The sequence below is a fragment of the Podarcis liolepis genome (assembly GCF_965112155.1).
Source record: "Podarcis liolepis genome assembly, chromosome: 10".
Taxonomy (NCBI): domain Eukaryota; kingdom Metazoa; phylum Chordata; class Lepidosauria; order Squamata; family Lacertidae; genus Podarcis; species Podarcis liolepis.
Genome location: NC_139562.1, coordinates 54,432,027 through 54,457,849, shown reverse-complemented (window position 1 = coordinate 54,457,849; position 25,823 = coordinate 54,432,027). Strand labels below are relative to the sequence as shown.

General features: G+C 41.6%; 1 protein-coding gene and 1 long non-coding RNA gene across 5 annotated transcripts in view; both read right to left on the bottom strand.

Annotated features, from left to right (window-relative positions):
- Window positions 1-25,823, bottom strand: part of ST7 (suppression of tumorigenicity 7) — a 97,128-nt gene that overhangs the window by 66,839 nt on the left and 4,466 nt on the right. Inside the window, exon 1 of one of the 4 annotated variants that reach the window (XM_083463587.1) lies at window positions 7,916-8,379. The exons of the other annotated variants lie outside the window; for them this stretch is intronic. Coding sequence (XP_083319713.1) covers window positions 7,916-7,937 — 22 coding nt within the window. The 5' untranslated portion in view covers window positions 7,938-8,379. Of the gene's footprint in view, window positions 1-7,915; window positions 8,380-25,823 lie in introns of those variants that run through there. 4 annotated transcript variants of the gene reach the window in all.
- LOC310688000 lies at window positions 10,406-23,106 on the bottom strand. Its single transcript, XR_014516727.1, has 2 exons — window positions 17,377-23,106; window positions 10,406-13,811 (listed from the first exon to the last, which is right to left on the bottom strand). It is a non-coding gene; the product is annotated as an uncharacterized lncRNA (long non-coding RNA).

Below are 25,823 nucleotides of genomic sequence, written 5' to 3'. Positions count from 1 at the left end.
GTGGGTTAAACCACAGAGCCTAGGACTTGCCGATCGGAAGGTCGGCAGTTCAAATCCCCGCGACAGGGTGAGCTCCCGTTGTTCGGTCCCTGTTCCTGCCAACCTAGCAGTTCGAAAGCATGTCAAAGTACAAGTAGATAAATAGGCACTGCTCTGGCGGGAAGGTAAATGACGTTTCCGTGCACTGCTCTGGTTCGCCAAAAGTGACTTAGTCATGCTGGCCACATGACCTGGAAGCTGTACGCCGGCTCCCTCGGCCAATAAAGCAAGATGAGCGCCGCAACCCCAGAGTTGTCTGCGACTGGACCTAACAGTCAGGGGTCCCTTTACCTATATTCATGATCGCTCAAATTCAGGTTGCTATCTCTCTCTCTCTCTAACACACATACATATAAATATATATCTATATTACATGCTTTGAAATGAAGAGGTAACAATATTATATTCCATCATCATTATAGATTTGAAACCATCAGAAATTTTGGGACTTGATTATCTGTAGTTGCAGTTGGCAAAATCAGAATCTAGTAATATTCTGCAAAGTCACACACATCACAGAATGGATGACTAGTTTCCCCTTCCTTAAACTGCAAGATAAATTTTTATTTTATTTTAAATAGCACTAGTAAGGTGTGAAAGACAGCCTACTGTATATATAGTTGAATGAGTTTAATGGGAATAAATGCAATAGCTGTGGCTCGTTTGTTTGCTTTTTTTGTTTGTTTGTTTAGTGGGGGGGGGAGATGCAAATTAAATGGAAATGCCTCATTTTCACAGTGGCTGAGAATAGCACAGCAGCACATGGAGAAGCACAGCTGGTATTCAAGCTCTAAGCTACTACCCCAGCTGAATGGCTATCAGTATTAAGTGCCAACCAGACTAAGACAAAACGTCACCCAGCAATTGTTCTTATTTTTATTTTTTTTGCCCCTGATTCGGCAGTTCTACTCTTTTAAATTCAGATACTAATTTAGTCTGAAGCAATATACAATGCAGATCATATTGTGCAAGAGTCTACGGTGTTGGGTTCATGCCAGTCATTTCCTGAACAGATTGCCAATAGAGGATTGTTCCCAATTTGCAACGAGGGGACCATCTGGGAAGAGAAGGAATATGCTAGGATATGTAATTGGGGCTTTCAGTTAAGTAAATAGGACACCTGAATATCGTAAGGCCTGTGGAAAATGGGAAAATGAATGCCATGGAACGGGCAGAGGAGAACAACAAAACATGGAAAACCAAATTGGATCAGCGGTTGGACCAAAATGTAAAGGACAAACAAACCTCAGCTGTGGGTGCATCACTGTTTTTTGTCTCTCCTTTTCTCTTAATAGGCATGTGCTGAAGAGAATGTATTCCATGTTCCCATGGACAAACAATGGTGTCGGATTGCCAGGGCACGCTGCTATAAACGTCAGCAGCACCGTAGCAAGCTTTCAGATATAGAGATTCCTGAGCGACACTCATTTATTCCACTGGGAACTGTGCAGAAGAACTCCCTGCTTAGACTGTGCCCAAAGACTGCTCTTTCCCTACTCTTTTAGTAATGCAAGTCTGTTTCATTCAGCGTTTCAAACAGCCCAAGCAATCTCAGATTGTAGTAATTGATTGACCACATCACCATCTAGACCAGGGTTTTACCAAACTTGAGACTCCAGCTGTTTTTGGACTACATCTCCCATCGTCCCTGACCACTGGTCCTGCTAGCGAGGTGTGATGGGAGTTGTAGTCCCAACAAGAGCTGTAGACCCAATTTTGGCAAACCTTGATCTAGACCAGTGGTTCTCAACCTGTGGGTCCCCAGATGTTATTGGACTACAACTCCCATCATCCCTGAGCTCTGGCCTTGCTAGCTAGGGGTGATGGGAGTTGTAGTTCAACAACCTCTGGGGACCCACAGGTTGAGAAAGGCTGGTCTAGACTATGGTTTCCAAACTAGACGATTGGTTTAGTTGGAAGGCTACTGTTTTTGATTCCCCACACATAAGCTAGCAGCTATCAAAACACTTTAGTGGCACCTTCACATCCTCTGCAGCTAACCTCTTAAGTTTCACACATGTAGCTTTGGTTTCTCATCAACATGCAAAGAGGCACGTCGACTCTAAAACTCAACCTACAAGCTTCTGAGCTCAACCACATTCACACTTCAGAAGATCTTCTGATGGCCAGTCTAAATCTTACCTCGTGCCATTTCAGTCCATTTAAACAGATCTTGTCCATGGAGGACAGCCTATCTTTATTTTCCTTTAGTGCATTTTAAAGACGTTATCAAATCCTGTCATCATTCTAGAAACACGGTAATGGGAACGAAGCACATTCCACTTAGCTGAAGACCTCAGTAACAATAGTAGAGGAACCTGCCATGTTACCTGTAAACCCTCTAATAAGGCAACCAAATAAGGTGTTTACCTTCATTGCAATTTCACTATGTTGATGACTTTTTATCGAGTCTTAGAAACTCAGATATATAAGCTAGGCGCCAAATGGCTCCTTAAACCAAGGTTACAGTCACCAAAATGGAACGTCTAGCTGCCATTTTGTTTTTGTTTTTTATTTTTGTTTTTTGGGGGAAATCGCAGGGGTCAGCACACCCACAGTGCAATGGATGAGCCTCACCCTGGGAAAACCTCCTTCATGATCAAGGTGTCTCCCCTGCCAGGTAAGTATCGTCTAGCTGCCATTTTGGGGAAAGACAGCTCTGAAGTATTCTTTTTCAAATGATGCACTGACTGCGATTGACTATCAGTGAAACATCTGTCTTGTTTAGATCTCAACCTTGAGCTAGGTTAAGAACTTTGAGAATCTAAAGAAGAAAAGTCACTTTGTCCAGGGATAGTCTGCATACAGTGGTACCTCGGGTTAAGTACTTAATTCGTTCCAGAGGTCCGTTCTTAACATGAAACTGTTCTGAACCTGAAGCACCACTTTAGCTAATGGGGCCTCCTGCTGCCGCTGCGCCGCCGGAGCCCAATTTCTGTACTTATCCTGAAGCAAAGTTCTTAACCTGAAGCACTATTTCTGGGTTAGTGGAGTGTTTACCTGAAGCGTATGTAACCTGAAGTGTATGTAACCCGAGGTACCACTGTATATATTGGGCTTGTTAATGGTGACATGGACCACTCATAACATAAGAATATTCTTCACAACTGTGAGCAGGACTGTAGGGTAGGTTAAAGTAAAGACATGCTACAACAATTAACTATAACATTGTTCACTGCTCCTGCTCAGGCTGTGCAGGAAAAGCACTTTGGTTCCCGAACTTCATTCTGATTGTGCAGGTAAGATGTAAGTGACAGAATTCTACAGGATGTAGTATTAGTGTGTGAAAACTGCGGTTCCCACTCCCATTGCTCTTAAGAAACTACAGTTTCCAGAATTCTTTGGGGGGAAGAATGTGTCTTGGATATGTTTACAGTGCATGGTTTATGCCCTGCCAAGCAAATCGTGTCTCAGCCCCAGTCCAACAACTTGCAATATGAGCATCCCCATAATGCTGACCTACTTTAAATGGGTCGCTGTAAGAATCACAATATTATATATGGGAAGTGTTCTAAACTGTTGTTGTATATATTTTTTTTTAAGAACAAAATTTCTTGCAGGAGGAAAAGTACTTTGGTTATACATTATACAGAGTCCTGATTCCCAACATCATGGGGCTCTGATCCAGTTTTCTGTTCTTGGCTGCACCTTGGGAACAACACATTGCACTGTCATTTGATCTGTACCGGACGGCGATCAAGTCTAGATAAGCTAATAACTACAACCATCCTTATCTGGTACTTCCCCTCATAAGCAGTTTGGACACGGTGACCTTGAGGGTTTCCTTTCTCTGTATAAACTGAAACCAGCATCTCTTGAACTTGCCCTTTCCCATAACAACTGTGGCTACTGGTAACCTGACACATCGCTTGATCTGAACAATTCAATACTTCTTTTCTATATCCCACCGCTTTACTTCTGAGTATGCACAGACACGATTATGCACTGCTATTCACCTTTTAAAAGCGACACAATCCTCTCTGAGGGCACCCAAATTTGAGGTAACATTTCAAGTACATTAAAAAATATGTAGTTAAAAACCTCTTGTCATGCTATCAGGTACAATACTTTCTGCCATTCCAGGCAGAAATATACTTAAAAAGTTTATTCCCAACTTCCACACGCATGCAACACTACAGAAGGTTCTGGATTGCTGCATCTTTCCCCCACAGCCAAGCCAAAGGCATTACGAAATCATGGATCCCCAAGTTTGTGATTATGCCACCCTATGCAACTGCATAATGTGCATCTTTTGCTGGCTGAGCCAGCCAAGAATGCTATTTATTTGCAATATTCACATGCCCATTGCAGATTTGTCCTGATCTGGTGCATGTAATGTTTTTCATTTTGTAGTTGTGTGATTTGTGCTCATACTGTACTGTGATGTCCATTGGCTATGAACAATAAAATCAGCTGGCTGACTATATAAGCATACTACTCAATAGCAAAGGTTCTCTGGGCAGTTTACCAGTAAAAATTAAAAACAGAAAGATAAAAACATAAAGCAGAAAAATATAAAACAGAATAAAACGAGTAACAGGATAAAAGCAGAATCCAGAAAACCAAACCTTTTTTTTATGATCAGGAAACGTAAACATCATGATGCTAAGGTTATTTTCCTGGGAGGAAAACAGAAAACAGGCATACTTCTCTACCTCTTGCAGGTTTTAGGAATAATAATAATAATAAAAAAAAATTGTACCCTGCCCATCTGGCTGGGTTTCCCCAGCCACTCTGGGCGGCTTCCATAGAAACCAAAAATACACTAAAAGTGGTGTGATGGTTGTTTGTTTGTTTGTGTGTGTGTTGTCTATTCTAAACAAAGCTTTAAAATATTTTGTAAATGTTATTCTAACTTCCTGTTAATACCATTAACAACAACAAAAAAGGCAACTTCCATTCTGTAAACCATGAAAGGGCTTTAGAGTACCACAAGGGAGTGTGAAATTTCAGGAAGGGAGATGGTCCTGAGGCAGGTAGAAAATTCCCTTCCCTTCTCTCCTACATCAGAAAAAAAAAATAGGTGAATGCCTCCAGGAAGGGAGCCTTCACAGACTCGCATCTGATTTGTGATGAAGGAAGCAGAGAAAGCAATGGCCAGAGTTCTGTATGTATGGTTTCTGAAGTCAAATCTTCTGTTCTATTCCTCTTCTAATGCCAACGTTGGGCAAATCCAACTCAAATTCAGATACTACATGCACTGATGCATAATAATCTCCATGCTCACTTGTCGAATGATGTAGGGTTGTGGAGCAGGAGTCACCAAGGTAGAAGAGGTTCAGAAGGGGGACCACCAAGCTCAAAAAGTGTGCAAAATACTGCTTCAGGGATAGGATGAACAACCATAAGCACACAAGGACCATCAGGCCAAAGGACCATCTAGTCTAGCATCCTGTTCTCACAGTGGCCAACTAGATACCATGGGTGGTATGCAAGTAAATTTTACTAGACCCACTAGAAAAGTTAGGCACATTAATTTCAATGGGTCTGGTCTGAGTAAAACGAAGTTTATTTATTTCGTACGATTTCTATACTGCTCGACGGTCATAAAACCTCAGAGTGGTCTACAAAAATGAACAATGAAACTATCACTAAAAGAGGTTAAAAACACATGCCAATATTCTGCATGCTTCAATACTTGAATGCCACCCACATGTCTTTATAGAGCAAATTTAATAATAATGTGCCTCTCCAAAGCTCATTTCGGGGGGGGGGGGAGGGGAACAGTCTTAAGTGCTAGGGGCAGCATCAAATAGCAAAGGGGAAAAGGCTTGGGTCTTATGTGCATTAAAACAAGACAGGAACACAGAGTTTCAGGCATGCACGGTGCACCTCGCTATGCATGTGAATTGCACATGTCTAGAATACCTTTAAAAGGAATCAATGAGGTGGTGTTCTGGGTGTGCTACCTTTAAACCTGTTCCCAGAAATGGGTGTTCTAGAAGCAAGCCTGAATGCAAGGTGAAGAATCACCTTGCCTACTGCAGGCCTCTCACACTTTCAGCATCGTTAGTGCACATCTGAAGCCGCCCTAAGACAAAGGAGAGATAATGGCCTTCTGCAAAGAGGAAAATGGGAAGAAAAAACACACACCTCGTAACACTTCCTCTGATTGGCTGCAGCACTGCTAGCCATCAAGCTTGCAAAAGCAGTTAACCTGTCTTGGACTTGGGGTGGGGCTGCACAAAGCCCTGGCTAAGGTTATTCTCTGAAATTCTCAACTTTATAACCATTTGGAGTTTGCTGTTAACGAAAAGGAACTAAAATAAATTTCATAAAATAAGCAGGGTTCCCCCCCCCCAATTCCACACACCCTTTTAGAAACCAGAAATTGCATTAATCAGGATGTCATGGAAACAAAAGATTGCCCAGCTGTTATCAGAAGGGAAGCCAGTTAGTTACCACACTGGCAACTCTATGAAAGAGTACTGTTCGGCAGACAATAAGGAAGTCCTTTATTTTCAGGACTATTTATATAGATGGCTTTTTGCCGTTAGCTATTACCCTGCACACCCTTGGGTAAAAGTGTGGAAGCAATAGCAGCCATTCCTTTTTCTTTTTGATCATGTAGACGCTTTGCAAGTTGCATTCCCCAGGTAATTCACAAGTGCCAGGCTAAAAAGTGTTCAACATTCTACTTTTAGTACCAGCTACTGGGATATGTATATGCAAAAAAAAAACCCCCAACCAACCCAAAGTTAAGAGACGAGGCCAGTAATGCAACATTTCTTGGGAAAGGGAAGAAAACTAAAACAATGCACAGATGGTGATGCGTTTTATTCTCCCTTGACCTTGAACAGGCATTGTGTTATGATGAGTGAGAAGCTGAATCAAAAGAAGCAATTAACCCTTGGAAACATCCAAGTCCTTTAAGGGCTGAAGTTGTTGTCCCACACTATTACCAATCTAAAAGAACTGGGACCTCTGTAATCAGGAACCTGGATCAGGAACTGTGGCGAATAAATGCCTTCTCACCGTTACAAAAATCAGATCACAAATTATTTCGGTGCATGTTATACCATACCCTTATAAGTCAGCACAACATCTTATTTTTATTTCCCTTTTCGTTTATAAGCCTACTGGGCAATACTGATTCCCAGTGGTGTCACTGTCATCGCTAATATTATCAGCACTAAGGTCCAATACACAATCCTCTCTCACTTTGGTAGCTTCCCAATGGTTTTTTAAAATGGAAAACAAACCTGCCACGCATCTATGCTGCCTCCTTTGCACCAGACCCAGCTTGTAAGTTTCAATATACAACCAGCCACTGACATTATATGGGATTATTATTATTATTGCTTTCACTATATCCCCAATGCTGCAGTCTATCACACCAGCAAACCAAACTTTAGAAGCTTTTAAACAAAATTGTGTTTTATTATATAGCAGCAAGCTGGCACTCGATTGTTAAATAGGTTCTAGCTGCCCAGCACATAATCCTGCAGCAATCCTTCAAACACTCTCATTATCACATGGGTAACTCTTTAATTACTGCAACTGCAATAGATTGTGTGTGTGGTGTGTGTGTGTACATGCACACGCTGCTCTCTCAGTCTTGCTCACACACAAAGAACATATTCAAGCAAAACCACATTTTCTTTTGGATCTTTTAAGCGGCCTGGATTCGGAATCACTGACAGCTCTTGGCTGTCTGGCTGCCAGAGTCAAAGACACGCAGAAGGAGAGACGATCGAAACCTCCCCCCTAGCATCTTTACCAAGCAAGCTGGAACCACGTATTTTATTAATTACTATTACTATTTTATTCTGAACCCTTCGACACGGCAGAATGAAGTTACCGGGCATGGAACAAATCCGGCCAGCCAGACCTGCCCACCAACACAAAATGCAAGTGAGAGAACACGTTTACTTACATGACGACTCTGTGCCAAACATGGCTGGCTCCAGATGCTCAAATCTCAAAAGAGGGGTTAAAAGGGAAAAGAAAGAGAGATGCGGGGAATGTGTCAGAGAAGGGATGAGGCTTCTACACAGCAAGGGTCATGAAGCCAGACAGCGCAGTCCCCACAGCTAGCCAGCCTCCAGATTTTCCTCTCCTTCCTCCCCAAGCTCCACTCTGCAGATTGCCTCTCTCTGCAGCTCTTAAAGCAAAACAGGTCCTTCTTCGCAGAAGCAATTTTTTTTGTAATTAAAAAAAAAAAGCAAAGGAACAGGAGTACTTATTTTTTAAAAATCCAGCAAAGGCCAGTGTCTCTTCTGCTGATGCAGTGAGGCAGAAATAGGTAGCAGACACCAGATACTGCAATTCACAGCCCCTGCTCTCAGTAAGACAATAGCATAGCTTATGCATACACTGGATGACGTCAGAACACTGCAAAGACTGACTGCTGTTAACCACAGGCTCAGAGGGAGCCTGAATAGAGCACCGCAATTCAAATGGGAATTCTTTTGTCACAAAAACGCAGAAGACAAAGAACCACACATATTTCCCCTCCCTGCTGATTAAAACAGAAGGAACCTTCTGCACGCTAGAGGATGGGGAGCAAGCAACATTGTCCTTGGGATGAATGGTAAATACATTTCCTCGGCTGCAGCAAGTCCTTCCTTACCATGCATTAGCCACATTATTATTACTAATAATAAATCTACTCCCAATATGCTATCATATGTTCAATGTATGCCCTAGAGCAGATGGCTGTTTAACAAGCAAAGAGCAACCCAGCGTCTATGATTCACTCCAAAACCCTTTCTGATAAATTGACAAGAGGGAGAGAGAGAGAATATTCCTAAGTGTGTTTGTGCACCACTGACCAAGCCCTGTGAATTGACTGTGAATATGACCCCAAGCCAAGCCAATTTTGCCTGTTGGCCCTGCAAAATATTAAATCAAGGTGTGGCAAAACATGCGCTCGTGGTTTTGCTCATAATGAAAATAAAAAAACAACCCACACTTGGATCTCAAGGGGGCTTGTATGTAACAATAAACAAACAAAATATGCAAAATATGCATATTAAACTGGATCTGGATATATTAGCATGCTGGCACACTGAGTCAATGAAAACTTTTCAGTGTCTTCATTTAGTGCCTGGGTAGGCAAACTAAGGCCCGGGGGCCAGATCCAGCCCAATTGCCTTCTAAATCCGGCCTACGGACGGTCCAGGAATGAGCATGTTTTTACATGAGTAGAATGTGTCCTTTTATTTAAAATGCATCTCTGGGTTATTTGTGGGGCATATTTGTGGGTTCATTTTTCCCCCCAAAGTCTAGTCCGGCCCACCACATGGTCTGAGGAACAGTGGACTGGCCCCCTGCTGAAAAAGTTTGCTGACCCCTGTTTTAGTACAAATGGAATGGATGTCTAACTCTTGAACCACACAGGATATTAAGTGCCATCATCTTGAAGCAGAGCACTGCCATTTTGAACATTATCATGATGAATATTTTTGCATCCTTTGACTACGCGTAGGAAGAAAAAGATGGTTTGACAGATGCAAAACAAGAGGCTAGCAAGTTGTGGTGGAAAGTACAAGGATTTTAGTTCCAGTTAGAACAGTCATAGGCCTAATATCTGATAAGGGCTACATAAGAAAATGCTAACAAAATGGGGCATGTTTGACCAGAAATAATATAACGTATTGGAAGGTTCTCACAATAGGCAAAGGTGCAAAGGAGATTGTCAGATCCTCTCCCCCACTCGCTGTTGGGCACAGATAACTTTACCAAGCTTTTTTAAAAATAAAAAATAGAGACAGTAGTATTTCCACATTCCCACTTACTATGGAGATGCTACAAATAATCATTTTAAAATATAGTGCCATCAACACTTAGGCACATGTACCTGATGCGGAAATATAGTACATGGGTAGTAGTTTTTCTAGCTTACTGTTTCTACTTTCCACAAAACAGCATTTTGTAAGACAAACTGAGCAATGGGAAATGCTATGGTAATTAAGACAAGCACTGTCTTTCATCCCTCTTCATTTTTAACTTTTAAGTACTTTTAAGTACTCCTGCCTCAGAGGAACAGCAGCAGCAGCAGCACCAGCACCCGTGCTTTAAGCAGCCAGGTGAACTGGAAATGCGAAGGAACGCAATGGAGATCCAGAATCCAGCAAGATGTTTTTTTGGATTTGCTGCAGAAGGAGGAGGGAAGAGAGCAACAGAACTGTGACTCCAGCTTCAGCCTGAATTGTCAGCAGTATGGTAATTCCTTTCATCCTTGTTGAGCATGTAGTGCAGAGGTAGGCAACCTAAGGCCCAGGGGCCAGATGCGGCCCAATCGCCTTCTCAAAAACACAGGAATCAGCGTGTTTTACATGAGTAGAATGTGTCCTTTTATTTAAAATGCATCTCTGGGTTATTTGTGGGGCATAGGAATTCATTTATTTTTTCCCCTTCAAAATATAGTCCGGCCCACCACATGGTCTGAGGGACAGTGGACTGGCCCACTCCTGAAAAAGGTTGCAGACCCTGATGTAGTGAGTGTGCAGGCTGAGCTTGTATATGCTGCAGGATCATCAGCCTCATGTAACCAACATCCATATGTCTAATTAATGCATGAAGAGGTTAATGCCATAGAGTAAGCTGTCCTGCCAAGCTTAGTTATGTCACTTCCTCTTACCTTGGGAGGAAATAGGTAATCTATTGTTCACCACCAACACCCTGTCTACATCTACCTGTGAGAATCTCAGCATGTGAGGAGGTTTAAGCTGGTTGCTCCAGTTCAGTCACATGGCTCTCACCAATCCATCCAACAATCTAGGAACTTTCGCCACTTTGTAAATAAGCTAAGTTCCACTGCATGTGCAACTTTTCGTGTCATTTAGGAGTCAGGTCTCCCAGAAGACAGGAATTTAAGTACAGGTAGGTGTTATGAAGTTTGTTAATGAAACCCTGCAATTTAGGACTTCAAAATATATTCCTTTCATCTCACTAATCTGCAGAATTGTAATGTGAATGAATAGTGCTTTTCAGGGGGGTCTAAAAGGAAGGAATGAGGGATCTCCCTTCAAGATAAAGGAGAAATGAAAGTGAAGATTTAAAAAGTGGGCAGCTGGTCTTTTTGATCTTGCCACATTCTTTCCAACAGACAAGTGCTTCAGATCAACTGCTTCTGAAGAGTCAGTCAGATGTTAGTGCAGAAAAAGGTCTCCCAGAAACTTCTTATCTAAGTTCCCCTGCTACTCTGTTCCTCCCTCTGCATTCAGAAACCCAAATTTTTCAAACACTTTTCTCTGCCTTTCTTCTAGGTCTATGCTTAGGTCAGATTTAGTCTTGAGTCTATGCACATTTATCTGGAATAAGTCCCATTAAAGTAAATGATGCTCACTTCTGAGTAGACATGTATATGATTGTATCACCAGTCCAGCATTCCACTGAAAGTTTCTAGAAACGTTTTAATGAACTTAGCAGGTCCCATTACAGTCTGCCATCTCTTTCACTGCCACACCACAAAATTTTCCAGCATATCTCAGCAGCATAAGATCCCCTAACCCAAACTGGATTTCTGAATACATTCCTCATGGTCAGGATAACATTCTAAATGGTGGACAAAAATGCCTCCAGACCAACCTTGCAATGTTGCACTGCAGTATTTCTTTACAATGCACTTGTACTAGTCTCTGTAAATGAAAGAAATATCATTCACTGTCTTTCCAAACTGATCCTCTGCAGGGGAGCTAGGTGGCATGCACGACTTATGTACTTTATGGGTAATGTTCAGTGAAGCTCAGATTCCTCAACAAAAGGTCAACAGATTAGCTAGGACTTAACTACTAAGGCATATGAAACATACACATTTCAAATCAGCAGAAAGCAGAAGCCATGGGAATGGAATGGCTGATTATTGACTGTTATCAATTCCACTTCTGTTCTGAAATTAAGTCTTGGATATATGCTTTAATAATATATCCAGCAAATTGTTAATCTATATATTATAAATGGTATCTTTACCTGGGCAGTCCATGGCAGCTGTCAATTCGAAGAAGATTCAGTACTGTTTGCTCACAGAGCTTCCACAGAGCCAAGAAACTTCAGCAAAAATAGTACCGCCATGTGTGTATTCTGAACAGGTTTTGCAACATATATTGATCCTTATCTCTGGACTCAATCACCAATCCTGGGATCGTTTGTCTCATAGAAACCTGACTATGAATATCCATCTCTTAGCACAGTAACCCTGACATGGCAGAGTTAGCTTCCTATACCCAACAGTAAACCAGATGGGCATCTTGTCAAAGCTGTGAAAAATACCAGACCTACAAAAGACTTATGGGTAAGCTTAACAGCACTATAAGTTGGTTAAACAAACATCTTTCATTTCCCTTATATAGTTTAATTCTTAGGAGCAAGTCATCAGTACCTTCATGAAAACCTTTCTGATTTTCTTACGTGCTCTGTGCCAGGATGCTGCCTTTGAAGCCAACCTGGAAACTTGAACTGGCACAGAAAGCAGCATTAAGAATGCTTGCGGGGCCAAAGAGTCAGAACATATTACAGCAATCCTGCCCCAGTTATGATGGCTGAATGGCTTGCATTCTCCCCTCAGTGCAAGGATTTACGCTTGTGCAACAGGACTCCCCCCCCCCACTATCCTTCCATCCTCGTAAAACTGGTTTAATTCATGCAAAAAAAAAAGAAAAGAAAAAAGAGCACCACAAACCCCCCCAACAACTTCTCATTAACTTTGCAACATACTGATAGAGTTAAGTTAAATGTTGCCATTGCACATGTTAAGTACAGTATTTTGCAAAGGACTCAAGCACAACAGACTATGGATCTTCACATCTCTGAGCCTTTCCCTTTCTTTGCCTAGGAACTCTTTTCAGAACTGTTTAAAGTGGTAGCTTTCCCCTCTCCAGATTTTAGCCTGGAAATTAAACATGCCTTGCACTTTTCACTGCACATACATTTTAAAACTTAATGGCTGGGAATGCAGCACGATCCATTTCCAAAACCAATGGCTTGCTTAGTCATCCTTTCCGCCACTCATCAATTCTTCTACAGGAAGAGTGACTCAGAAACTATGAGATGAATCCAACAAAACATATTTACGCCTTTGCTTTGGGCTTTCCTCCCCCATACAATCAAAACTGATTTGAAATGTTGATCATTTCAGCCATAAAGAAATGACACCTAAAAAGACGGTGAAGTTTACTAACAATATTATTCTTGCAGTAATGCAGCCACTACTGATAGCAATGTAAGTCGCTAGGTTATTAATAGGCTGTAGAAACATCTATCAATTACTAGGCTAAATTAAAATTACTAGGCTCATTTAAAATAGGCAATTCATTGTCGATTCTGTTTTTCTAACTCCAAGTCACAACTTTCATCCAGTGGGATAAAAAGTTCTCTCTCTGCCTTAAATGTTCATTTTGTATTGTTCTAACACTTATATTCAGCTGTTTCTTGTACTGCACCCTCCCCATATCTGCTCTGGAGCATTGGGGGAACGCCAGCCCAGATTTAGGAGGCACGTGGAGAGCAAAGGAGAGAAAGTTCTGTTGTGCAAACAGAGAACATTAGTTGGAATCAACCCAATGATAATAATTTTCATGGGCAGCCCACTGGCCCAATAAAAATTAATCTTACTTCATGTCTTCTCAGTTGCTGAATTTAACGTAGGACATAGATGCTGTTACACCTGTGGCCGATCACATTGTGTTGCAGGCTGTGTTAAGATGCCTACACTGGAATTATTAGGAACCAGAATACAATATAATGCAAAACGTAGGCCTCCTGTAGGCTACTGAAAGATTGCTGTTCAGTGCATTGCCACCCATGTTAAAGTACTTCTATTATCTTCCCTTACTAAAGGGAAGTCCTCTTTCTGCATATAACTGCTAGTTCTCCTTCTGCACAAAACTGCACAAAACTGCTGCATTTTGGGGAAGCTTTGCACCCTTTCTCTTGCATTCTAGAAAGTCTTGCTTGTAGGTTTTTCCCTGCCTTTTGCACACACTGTGCGAACCTGCTCTTCACGCCTAGCTGACTACAGAACCTGATTACATTGTTACATGCTATAATCAATCATTAAGTAACAGACATCCCAAGCTCACGGAAAACAAACTGTACTTGCTCTCCATGCCTAGCTGACCATATCTACAGAACCTGATTGTTATATTGTTTGTGCCAATTAATCCCTAGTTACAATTCAATTAGGAGGCTTCATGCCTGTCTAGTTCTGGCTCCGATTCTCAGCCTTCTCTCCATCAATGATAAATGATCACATGTAATCCCCACCTTTAAGATGTAATTCCCGCCTTAGTACTTATGTTAACCAATCACAAGTTTCTGTGTGTATGTATCAACCAATCAGCCACAGGCACACTTTGGCAATGCTTGTAATATTCAATAAAACAGGCTCCCAGGGTCCGCCCTGACAGACGCCTAGCTACACCTGCCTCTCTCGTCTCCCATGATTTTTCATTTCCTACATCTGGTGACCCACGACGTGCCAGATCCCTTGCGCAGCCGAAGCATTCAGCCAGCCTCATACTTCACTCGACTGGAGAAGTCTTAGCCGGCTACACCGTGAGTATGGGGGGGGAGCTTACAAAGTCCCAGAAAGTGCATGCTACTGAACTGCTTCATTTAGTCAGACAGAGAGGTGCAGGTGCTCATGTTTCTTTAAAGGAAATTGAACAATTGCTAGGTGAGATCGCATTCCAATGTCCCTGGTACCCTGAGGCAGGTTCCTTGGGGGTAGAGGCCTGGCAAAAGATTGGAAAAACCTTTTTTGAAGAACCCAGGGCTCCTATCCAATGTCTGCTGACTTGGCAGAGGTGTGCAGATGCCGTGGCAAAATTTGGACCTCAGGCGTCCCAGGCGTCTCCCTCGGCCCCTGCATCTCTGTCTGTTAGAGACAACCCCCCTCCTTATCCTAAGCTTTTGCCTCCTGCACAATCCTGCCAATCCCTCCCTCCTTTGCCTGCTTCCAACCCATCCACCCCCCCTTCCACCCCTCCTGCATCTGCTCATACAGGAGCTATTCCTCAGCCCACACCCATTCCCCCTTCCCTCCCTCCTGCATCTGCTCATACAGGAGCTGTGCCCACCCCCATCCCCCCTTCCCTCCCTCCTGTGTTTCCTTTGCCTGCATCTCAGCCAACATCCACTTCCCCCCCTCTTCCTTCCCCCTCTCTTTCTTCCCTCCCTCCTTCCACCCCTCCCTTGCCTGCCTCAGCTCCTGCCTGTTTCACAGGAGCTGTTCGTGTTGCACTTTCTCAAGCCAGGCAAAAAGGTCTCCTTTCCTTAGAGGAAGAATCTGAGTGGGCTGGTGAAATGCCATCAGCTTTCCCTGTCTCCAGCTCAACCCCATCTGCTTTCCCCATTTCTTATGTAAACCCAGGCACAGCACAACAACAGGTGCTGTATGAAACCCTTCCTTACTCTGTAATGCGAGAATTGAGAAGGGCCATTGTTGATTCTGGTCTCAAATCCTCCTATGTAACAGGAATGCTGGAGGGAATAGCAACTGCTTCAACTGCAATCGCCCAGGTCATTTTGCTAAACAATGCAGAGCCCCTGGCGGGGGTCCAAACAGGAATGGTGATGCCAATAAGGCTAAACCTTCCAAGAAATGCCCAAAGTGTGGTAAAGGCTATCATTGGGCAAATCAGTGCAGGAGTTCGGGAAACTCCTTAGGGGCCCCACTCCCGGGCCAGGACAAATAGGGAGGCCCCCCCCCCCGCCGTTAGTCTCCACTATTAAAACCATCTCAAAGGATACACGCTCTGATTTTACCATCAACTTAATTAATCAAAAAACCAAAGACACTGTTTTACCTGGTGAAATTGTGCTTATGACCACCCAATTACCTCCTAAAGTCGCAGGCTTAATTTTACCCAAATTTTCTGCGGCCAAAGAAGGAATCCAGGTTATTCCTGGTGTTCTGGATCCTTTATCCCACTCTTGATATCGCCGCTCTGTGAAATTGACTAACGATTGTGATGCTTTTGTCTCCTTTTTCAGTAGGTCTGAATATATCTCTTTAGTTGTTTCTCTCCTAGGAGTCCCTGGATTGGCTGTACAGAATCGTATGAACATTAATTCTTTAGCTTGTTCTGCAGAAAAAGCCCTGAATTTTACTTCACAAGCTTCTCACCTTTTGAATAAATAACAGAGTGAATTTCACTATGGAAGAAAAAGCCCTGAATTTTACTTCACAAGCTTCTCACCTTTTGAATAAAGAACAGAGTGAATTTCACTATGGACTTTTACAAAATCGTTCTGCTATCACTATTTGCTGATGCTTCATCATTATGGATGTGAATCATTATGGATTGCAAAATCTTACACACCACATTACACAAGACGTTAGATTTTCTGGCCTCTGGGGTTCTTGCACCCAGTGGCTTACTGCTTGGCTACCTAATCTTACCTGGCTTCGTAATCTCTTTCAATACGCCCTTGTCATTATATGCATCTTAATTTTGTTATGTTGCTTCCTTCAATGCATTTCTGGCCTCATAAGCCTTTTCTCTCGGCTTCTCTCTCCCCCTCAACCACCTAATAAACTTCTCGCCGCCTACCTTGCGAAATGGCAACACCAACAGTAAACCTAAGGTGAGATGTGGACGGGCTTATTTTGGGCATGCGTTGGCAAACCACGTATCCCGAAGTATTCTTGTCCCATCGACCCTGGCGAACTTATTTTGGGCATTTGTTGGCACACCACTAATCCTGAAATATTTTTGCCTTATCTACCCAGAATGCCTCGCAAACAAGAAAAGAAAGGGGGAGATAAAGGGAAGTCCTCTTTCTGCATATAACTGCTAGTTCTCCTTCTGCACAAAACTGCACAAAACTGCTGCATTTTGGGGAAGCTTTGCACCCTTTCTCTTGCATTCTAGAAAGTCTTGCTTGTAGGTTTTTCCCTGCCTTTTGCACACACTGTGCGAACCTGCTCTTCACGCCTAGCTGACTACAGAACCTGATTACATTGTTACATGCTATAATCAATCATTAAGTAACAGACATCCCAAGCTCACGGAAAACAAACTGTACTTGCTCTCCATGCCTAGCTGACCATATCTACAGAACCTGATTGTTATATTGTTTGTGCCAATTAATCCCTAGTTACAATTCAATTAGGAGGCTTCATGCCTGTCTAGTTCTGGCTCCGATTCTCAGCCTTCTCTCCATCAATGATAAATGATCACATGTAATCCCCACCTTTAAGATGTAATTCCCGCCTTAGTACTTATGTTAACCAATCACAAGTTTCTGTGTGTATGTATCAACCAATCAGCCACAGGCACACTTTGGCAATGCTTGTAATATTCAATAAAACAGGCTCCCAGGGTCCGCCCTGACAGACGCCTAGCTACACCTGCCTCTCTCGTCTCCCATGATTTTTCATTCCTACACCTTACACAAAGTGCATATAAGGCTGAAAGGTACTAGGAACAAACTGAGTCCAAAGATTTCCAGGCATTCATACCTCAAACAATCATTTAATGCATAACCAGCCTTCAGTGTCCACCACTTCTCATAGCCTTCTTTGGATCTTCGTTTGTTGGTGAGATACAACTCCCATCATCCCTGGCTGATGGTCATCTGGAAGACCACAGGGAAACTAATTACTGATTGATAATTGAGCTTCTGAGCCTCCCAAGCAGTTCTCAGTGCCAGGCAGACTCATCCTGGGAACAAGTAACAGAATAGGAACAGTCTGCAAAGTGCCTTTTGTTTACTAATTAATCAGTCCAACCAGTCTTTGTATGTTTGGGCTCTAAAATCTTCCACATCAGAGAGTATGTCTTCCAAATAAACTAGAATTGCCCCATATTTTTTTTTAGAAGTCCACCTATTAGGATGTGTTCTTTGGACCACTGTTCTTTAGCGTTCCATTTACATCACTACCAATACCCTACAAATCCACGAGCTATTATTTTGCACTACAAACCTTTGTCGTGTAAGCTGTCACCGCAAAACTGACACTCTTAGTCATCCAAAGAATGAAGAACAAAACAAATACCAAGTGGTTTTTGGTGGTTTGCGCTAATGGAGTAATGCAATGCAGTATTACCAGAACACTGCGTGAGGGAGTATGCAGCTGTCAGCAGTTATTAAAACTCTTCCCCCAGAAGTTACATGCAATCTTTCTGAAAAGAAAGGCAGCATCTTCAAGAGCCTAAATAAAAACATAAATCTAGCTATGCCTATTTCAAAGATCCTGACATGCACAGGAAGGCATGCCCATCAACTCCAAATATCCAAATATATTAATCCCAATTAGATTTAAGACCAGTCCAACACCACTGATTGAATGATTTAACATCAAACAGGAAGTATAAAAAGCAGTCTGCACCAGAAAGAAGTTAAAGATGTGTGCAATTTTGTAAACTATTCTGTTGGTAATTCCTGACTTGGACCATGCCAGCCGTATTGATGCTACTAAGAAGAGACATCTGGAATAACAAATCAACACAGACAGTGACCCTTCTCAGTATGTCTTAGAATCATAGAGCTGGGAGGGACTCCAGGGATCATCTAGTCCAGCCCACTGCAATGCAAGAATATGCCCCCATACAGGGATTATTACCTTGGTGTCATCAGCACCACGCTTTAACCAACTGATCTAACCGGCAATGCTTGTGGCTGCTGAGTGTTGCCAGCAGGCCAGGAGCATCCAGGTAATAATAATAATAATAATAATAATAATAATAATAATAATAATAATAATTTATACCCCACCCATCTGGCTGGGTTTTCCCAGCCACTCTGGGAGACTTCCAACAAAATATTAAAATACAACAGTCCTTCAGATATTAAAAGCTTCCCTAAACAGGGCTGCCTTCAGATGTCTCCTAAAAGTCTGGTAGTTGTTTTTCTCTTTGACATCTGGTGGGAGTGCATTCCACAGGGTGGGTGCCACTACCGAGAAGGCCCTCTGTCTGGTTCTCTGTAACTTGGCTTCTTGCAGCGAGGGAACCGCCAGAAGGCCCTCGCACTGGACCTCAGTGTGCAGGCAGAACAATGGGGGTGGAGACACTCCTTCAGGTATACTGGACCGAGGTCTTACACTTTCCCCAGGTCTCAGGGGGCTAAACTGGCCAGGGGGTCCTGCCAGGGACCGGCTGCTTTTATGTTCTAACAGGACTCCCATCCTGTGCCCTCAGATAAGCTCTGTCCAGGCCTGGTAGACAGTTAGAATACCAGATATCCTCCTCCCTGCCCCTGCCACGTTTTCTGTCTGGACATTCCCTTATTGAGAAATGTCACTACAGTGCTTAATTATACCATCAATATCTGTATTCTGTAGGATTATGACAAGATGGAATGGCACAGCCTGAGGGTACATGAGACTACTGCAGTCTTAAAATGAAGCAGGCGATAGGCTGGTCAGTGCCTGATAACAGTTGTCTGGGATCCCATTTATGCTACTATGATAATGAAAAGAAAAATGTCTACTTCCATTGATTTCCCCCCACTTTCTACTTCAAACACAAATGCCCTACCAATTTTTGTACTACATCTCCCATAATCCTTCACTGTCAATTACCTTTCCTGAGCTCCAGAGGTCAGTGAAGTTGAATTTTATAGCATTTTATAGTGTTTAAAGGCTGACCTCTAGTGTTTGGTATAAGGCTTGGCCATTCCTCTCTCATTCCTATGACATTTCTTATCCATCCCCTCTCATAATGGAAATAATAAAATGGATCTCCTAAAATGTAATCCAAACATATGAGTAAGTGTTAAAAACAATGGGCTTGTAGCTGTTCTTAAATCAAATTCCCATGCCACTCCTCTAAATTTAAACAACACTGATAAGTTTAAAATTTCAGTCAGTAAACAGTGACTGTATATTGAGAGAAACATAAGGAGTGCAAAACTTAGAACGGACGAACTTTAGAGATGGCAAAAGCATTTGTAAGATTTAAAAAATTCTAAATTATATGGAATGCATTTAACAGGTTGTGAATCCCCTACCTTCAAACCCTTTCAGTATTTTGCTTATTAGTTTTAAAAGGCCAGGTTTGCACATACACCAACACAGAAGCAGAAAACAATATTTCAGTTACAACATAATAACTTGACCAGGGTGGATAATTTTTTTTATTTAAATTGGATTCCCCCCCCCTTTAAATCGGATTTTTTAAAAAAATTAAATTGGATTTTTAAAATAAAATGCTTTTGGAAAGAAAATCTTTCTAAAGATAGTTTTCTTTTTAAGTTACATTATAGTCCAAAGGCTATTCATCAGGAAATAATGATTTGTTTTAAAATTTTTATGTGTGCTAAAATTCAGTCTAAGTTTTTTTTTAAAAAAAATATTGTTTAACATCAGTTAACAAACATGGATACATATGCTATAATGTTATTGTTTCAGTTAAATAAATTCTTTAAATTGTTGTTGAGGAAATGATTATTTTTCTCCTTCAGCATAAAACTTTTCCAAATATAAACAGTACAGCAGAAAACCTTTCCAAATATAAACAGGTAACTTATTAAACCTCACAGTAATTTCATAATTATCTGTCAATGTATAGTATAACCAAATCAGTGACTTTTGATATAGCTGTAAAAACTACTCTGAAAATTTATTATTCCAAAAATGAAACCTTCATCTGGTTGTAAATATTAAGATTATACCAGCAAGAATGAGTTTTTCCAGGGGGGGGGAGTTTTAAATCAAGTCTTACTGACTAGTGACTAGTGATTTAAATCGTGACTTAAATCAAATCCACCCTGAATCTGACACACCAGTATAAAAGAAAAAATGAACAATTATGCTTTACTTGTATACAAAACCATTGCTGTGTGCTGCTAGCAGCCAGCCCAATGGAAACACGGGGTAACATCTATTTTATTTAATTTATTTCCTATATTTATAGTCCACTCTTCTTCCTTCATGGAGCCCCAGGCATGTCTCCTGTCTAGTCACTAACCACACCTAGATCTGTTCATCTTCTGCAAGGTAGTAAGTTGCCTCATGCATCTTCAGATCATACCTGGCATCTAGTAGCAGAACACAATGGCTCAACATCTAAGGACTGTCTTGTCTCACACCATCTGCCATGAGGTGTATTGAAACTGGAAAAATAATAACTTGTGAAAGATAGTGATGCTCATAAACTGAAGCAGTTGAGCTATACTAAAGTGACAGTTAAAACACCTTGAAAAAACATACCATTTCAGCCTACATAGCAATGCTGCATAGTACCACACAGTGTGGAGTAAAATTTATAACTGCCCTGTAATGATCCTTTCATGGGAACCCAGGAGATCTATGGAGCATAAAACTTGTAACTTGTGTGCTTAGCTTTGTTCTAGCAAACTCCATTTTGAGAAGCTATGTGGCTAATTTCCCTAAACCAGTAAGCATATTACTGGTAAAAAATAAAACCAGTAAGCATATTACTTATTTAAATAATTATGAATTTATGAGTACCCCTTTCCTCTTTCCTGAAAACAACTGACAGGGTTTGCTATGAAAATGAAATGAAACCCAAGAGATGGCAAGAAATAAATAATAATGTAATGAGATGATGGATACCTAACTTATGGAATCTAGAAAAAGCAACACAGCCAGTATGTCTGACTAGGAAAAAAAGGAATTCCTCTCCTTAATCCAACAGAGGTCAGATGAATCTCTGATGGTTCGAACAGCCAAGACATGAACTAGAAAGCAGATAGGATAACCTAACCACACATTCAGACTAACAAAGAGAAGATAGCAGAGAATGAAAGGGATGTTGACATTCCTATACACAGAATTTTCCTACATGTTTGTCTGTCTTCCCCCATCCTGCTGTCCCCATTCTCCCCGCAAGAGCCAGGGCTTTCCAAGCAGATGAATAAGGAACGAATTCCACAATAACCATTCTCTTCTTCCCCACCCCTGAGAGGCACTGGTAAAATCTGAAAAATAACAAGCCCGGGTGCACAGGTGAAACTTTTCCAGTAGTGGAGGCAGATTAGCTTATACTAATGGCTTATTAAAAGCAGAGACATCACCTTGCCAACAAAGGTCCATATACTTAAAGCTATGGTTTTCCCAGTAGTGATGTATGGAAGTGAGAGTTAGACCATAAAGAAGGCTGATCACCAAAGAATTGATGCTTTTGAATTATGGTGCTGGAGGAGACTCTTGAGAGTCCCATGGACTGCAAGAAGATCAAACCTATCCATTCTTAAGGAAATCAGCCCGAGTGCTCCCTGGAAGGACAGATCCTGAAGCTGAGGCTCCAATACTTTGGCCACCTCATGAGAAGAGAAGACTCCCTGGAAACGACCCTGATGTTGGGAAAGATGGAGGGCACAAGAAGAAGGGGACAACAGAAGACAAGATGGTTGGACAATGTTCTTGAAGCTACGAACATGAGTTTGACCAAGCTGTGGGAGGCAGTGGAGACAGGCATGCTCTGGTCCATGGGGTCATGAAGAGTCGGACACGACTAAACAACAACAATGGCTTATACTCAGTTATACTGAGGAAAACTGCTGCTTTTATCGTTACACATTCACATCCAAATAGCACCTTAGAGAGGCAATCTCAGACCCTGCACACAAGATTTACAGATATGGTGCTAAAGATGCAGCCTTTAGGCATTTTTGAATCTGCAGTCAAAAACCCATGACCAACACAAAGACATAGTATTTTGAAAGCACCAAGATTTCACTTTCTGGAATTAACTTTCCGACATGACTTATTTATGGTGTTATTTGGTGAAAGACCAAGGGAGAGGACTGCATTTGACAAAAGAGAAGTTTGGGTTAACTGGCAGCAGAAAACAGACATGGCAAAACTGGAGTTTTATAACAGTCAAGAAAGGATTTGGGAGTCGTGAGGAAGAATTTGAAAAAACTGAGGGTGAGATGAGGGGCAGGTTTTGTACCAGGAGTTTGGAGCAGCATTAAAATATGCTGTAAACCTCTCGTTTTTAGGATTATCACAGTAATATTATGACACAAATGCAGCAGAGCTTGATTTCACCTTGAAAGCTTCTGCAATCAAGCCAAGCTGAAAGGCCTTAGCTTAGACCGATGTGTTATTTATAAACAACATTTTAGCCTTCAGCATGAAACATAGCAGAGATTGTGCTTTATTTATGGGAAGCAGAATGCATTCAGAACCTCTTATTGCAAAAAAAAAAAAAAGTCCTGAAGAAAATAATCACATAATTCCAAAAGCTAGTAACATAGGAAACTGCCTTGCATCAAGCTCTACCAATTGCACAGTGTCATTCATCTACACTGGCTTGCAATGGTTGTCCAGGATTTCAAACTCTCCTAGCCCTAACTGAAGATGCTGCAGATTGAAACTGGCTGTTTTATACCGCAGGGTGCCTTAAACGTTCACCAAATAAATAAATTGCATTGCAAAAGACAGCAAGAGAACATTAGAGGCTGGTTTGCAGCTAAGCTCATTTCTGGAAAGTTTGTGAACATGAATGTATTGATTATGATAACTTATAAACAATCAGGTTTTTCCTTATTGCCCTGTTGTATAGTGTATACTTAAATACACTAAGTCAACAATCCTATGCACAATCGCCAGAGAATATTATTGTGATATGCATATGGACTCCACTGGTACAGACTTTTAAACAGGCCTTAAAACTCCACTTAGTTCAGATTACGTCTCTGTAAAGGAATTATATGGTGTTAGTCTGAAACTGCTCAAGTTGTTTCAGTTAATTATAATGACGTGTTACTGGCCTGTGAATTGTTTTAGGCTGCCAGTTGTTTTTATTGAAATGTGAGACTGTACTTTATGGTTGTTTTAAGTAAGCAGCCTTGTAAGATAGATTTGCTCTAACAGACAGCCTATAAATTAAAATAATATAAATTCTCCCTGTCCTCAAGATCCAAACACTTCATCAGGTTTCCTATTTCTGGACCAGACAAAGGGGTGGGGGGGGGGGGATGCATGGAAGTATTTCTTCAGGGGGGAAATATCTAGGAGCTACCTTCTGTATTTCGGGCTAAAACTGATGTCACCTCCATTTTCGGGGGGAGGTGCTTTAAATGTATTGTGTGTATGCAGTCAGAATTCTTGGTCCTCTCCACTTTTTTGAATTCGTGTATCTCTACTTTCATATGTTTTCCTTGTTTTTGTTTCATTTGTTTGTTTTCATGGGTACTTTATTACAAGGCACCTGCTGTTCAATGTCATTTTATTCTGCACTAGCTCAGGTGTCGGAATCTCAATTCTGCTGCATACATGAATCCAAAGCTGCATGAAGAAACTCGCATAGCAATGTTTTCCACCACAGTCTGACATTTTCTCCATTTTGCCCCCTACCGGCTAACCATTTCCTATTCACCCTGGTCCTTCTTGCTTAACGTAGGTGCCCGGTCTGTTTCGTTGCATTGTTTTCCTGGTCAGCATCTACTGCATTAGCACTAAACCAGGGGTCAGCAACCTTTTCCAGCCGTGGGCTGGTTCACTGTCCCTCAGACCATGTCGTGGGCCGGACTATAGTTTTTTGGGAGGTGCAAATGAATGAATTCCTATGCCCCACAAATAACCCAGAGATGCTTTTTAAATAAAAGCACACATTCTACTCATGTAAAAACACCAGGCAAGCCCCACAAATAACCCAGAGATGCATTTTAAATAAAACGACACATTCTACTCATGTAAAAACACGCTGATTCCCAGACAGTCTGTGGGCTGGATTGAGAAGGCGACTGGGCCGCATCCGGCCCACAGGCCTTAGGTTGCCTACCCCTGCACTAAACAAATGTTGAATAAAAGCAGTTTTGTTATTCTGCAACATAGAATGCAATCTCACTTACAGTCATAAAAGAGAGAAAGGAGGTGCTATTGTCTGGGGGGGGGGGAAGGAGGAACAAAACCAACTGAAACCATCATGGTTATTTTTGGGAAGTCACATTTTAGATTTATCAGCTTTCCTGTGAAACCAAAGCTTCTCAGGAGCCTCTTTGTCTGGGTTTTCACAACCTTTCTGCTGCAAGACTAATTGCATCCTTAAATTTTTAATAGACTTTAAGAAGGGAAGGCCACCATCCAACACAAACGCAATTTGGCTTCAGCTTGTTGATTTCTAAGGGATCCTGCACTGAACTGTGGTCAGTAAGTTCGCATTCTTACAGCACAAACCCAAACATATCTACTCTGAAGTATGTCCTATTAAATTCAAAGAATTTAGTGGGGTTTACTCCCAGGTAAGTGTGGGAGGTTGTGTGGAACAGCTCCAGGCTGGCACAACTGGATCCATAAATAGGTTTGTTCTGCCTGCACCCTCAAACACATTTCAGGTTCTTGTGCCAGCAGCAGCAGTGTTGTTGACCGCAAGGATAGCCAGTGGGACAGCTACATTCACACACAACTCAGCAGAGGGATACCATTGCAGAATCTTAAACCCCGCCAGGTGTGCGGATTAAGAGTTAGGATTGCTCTGTTAATTTCTAACTACATGTAAACAAAAGAAGACATGAGAGTGAATAAAAGGCCAGGATAAAAAAATAGCAGGGTTTTAAAAGGCCAAGATGAATTTAAGCAGATTTTTTATTAAAAAAAATAAAAATATGTACCTCATAGCACATTATCAATGCTAAGAACATACGCCGGGTTATTTTGGACTAAGGCAAGAACACATTCATCTTGGGTGCTTATTTTAGTTTCTTGCCTGACACAATGACTGTGTTGTTTTTCCTTTCCTTGCTGGCAATAGTTATAATACTCCAAAGCTTATTCTGCATCATACATTTTGTAATTTCTATTTTATTATCATATCTGCATTACGGAAATTTACGATAAGTTATAAATTTAAGGCTCCTCTGCTTACCATCACTTATCTGAGACCTATTTCTACAGGATACTATAGATATTGCTTAGCTGG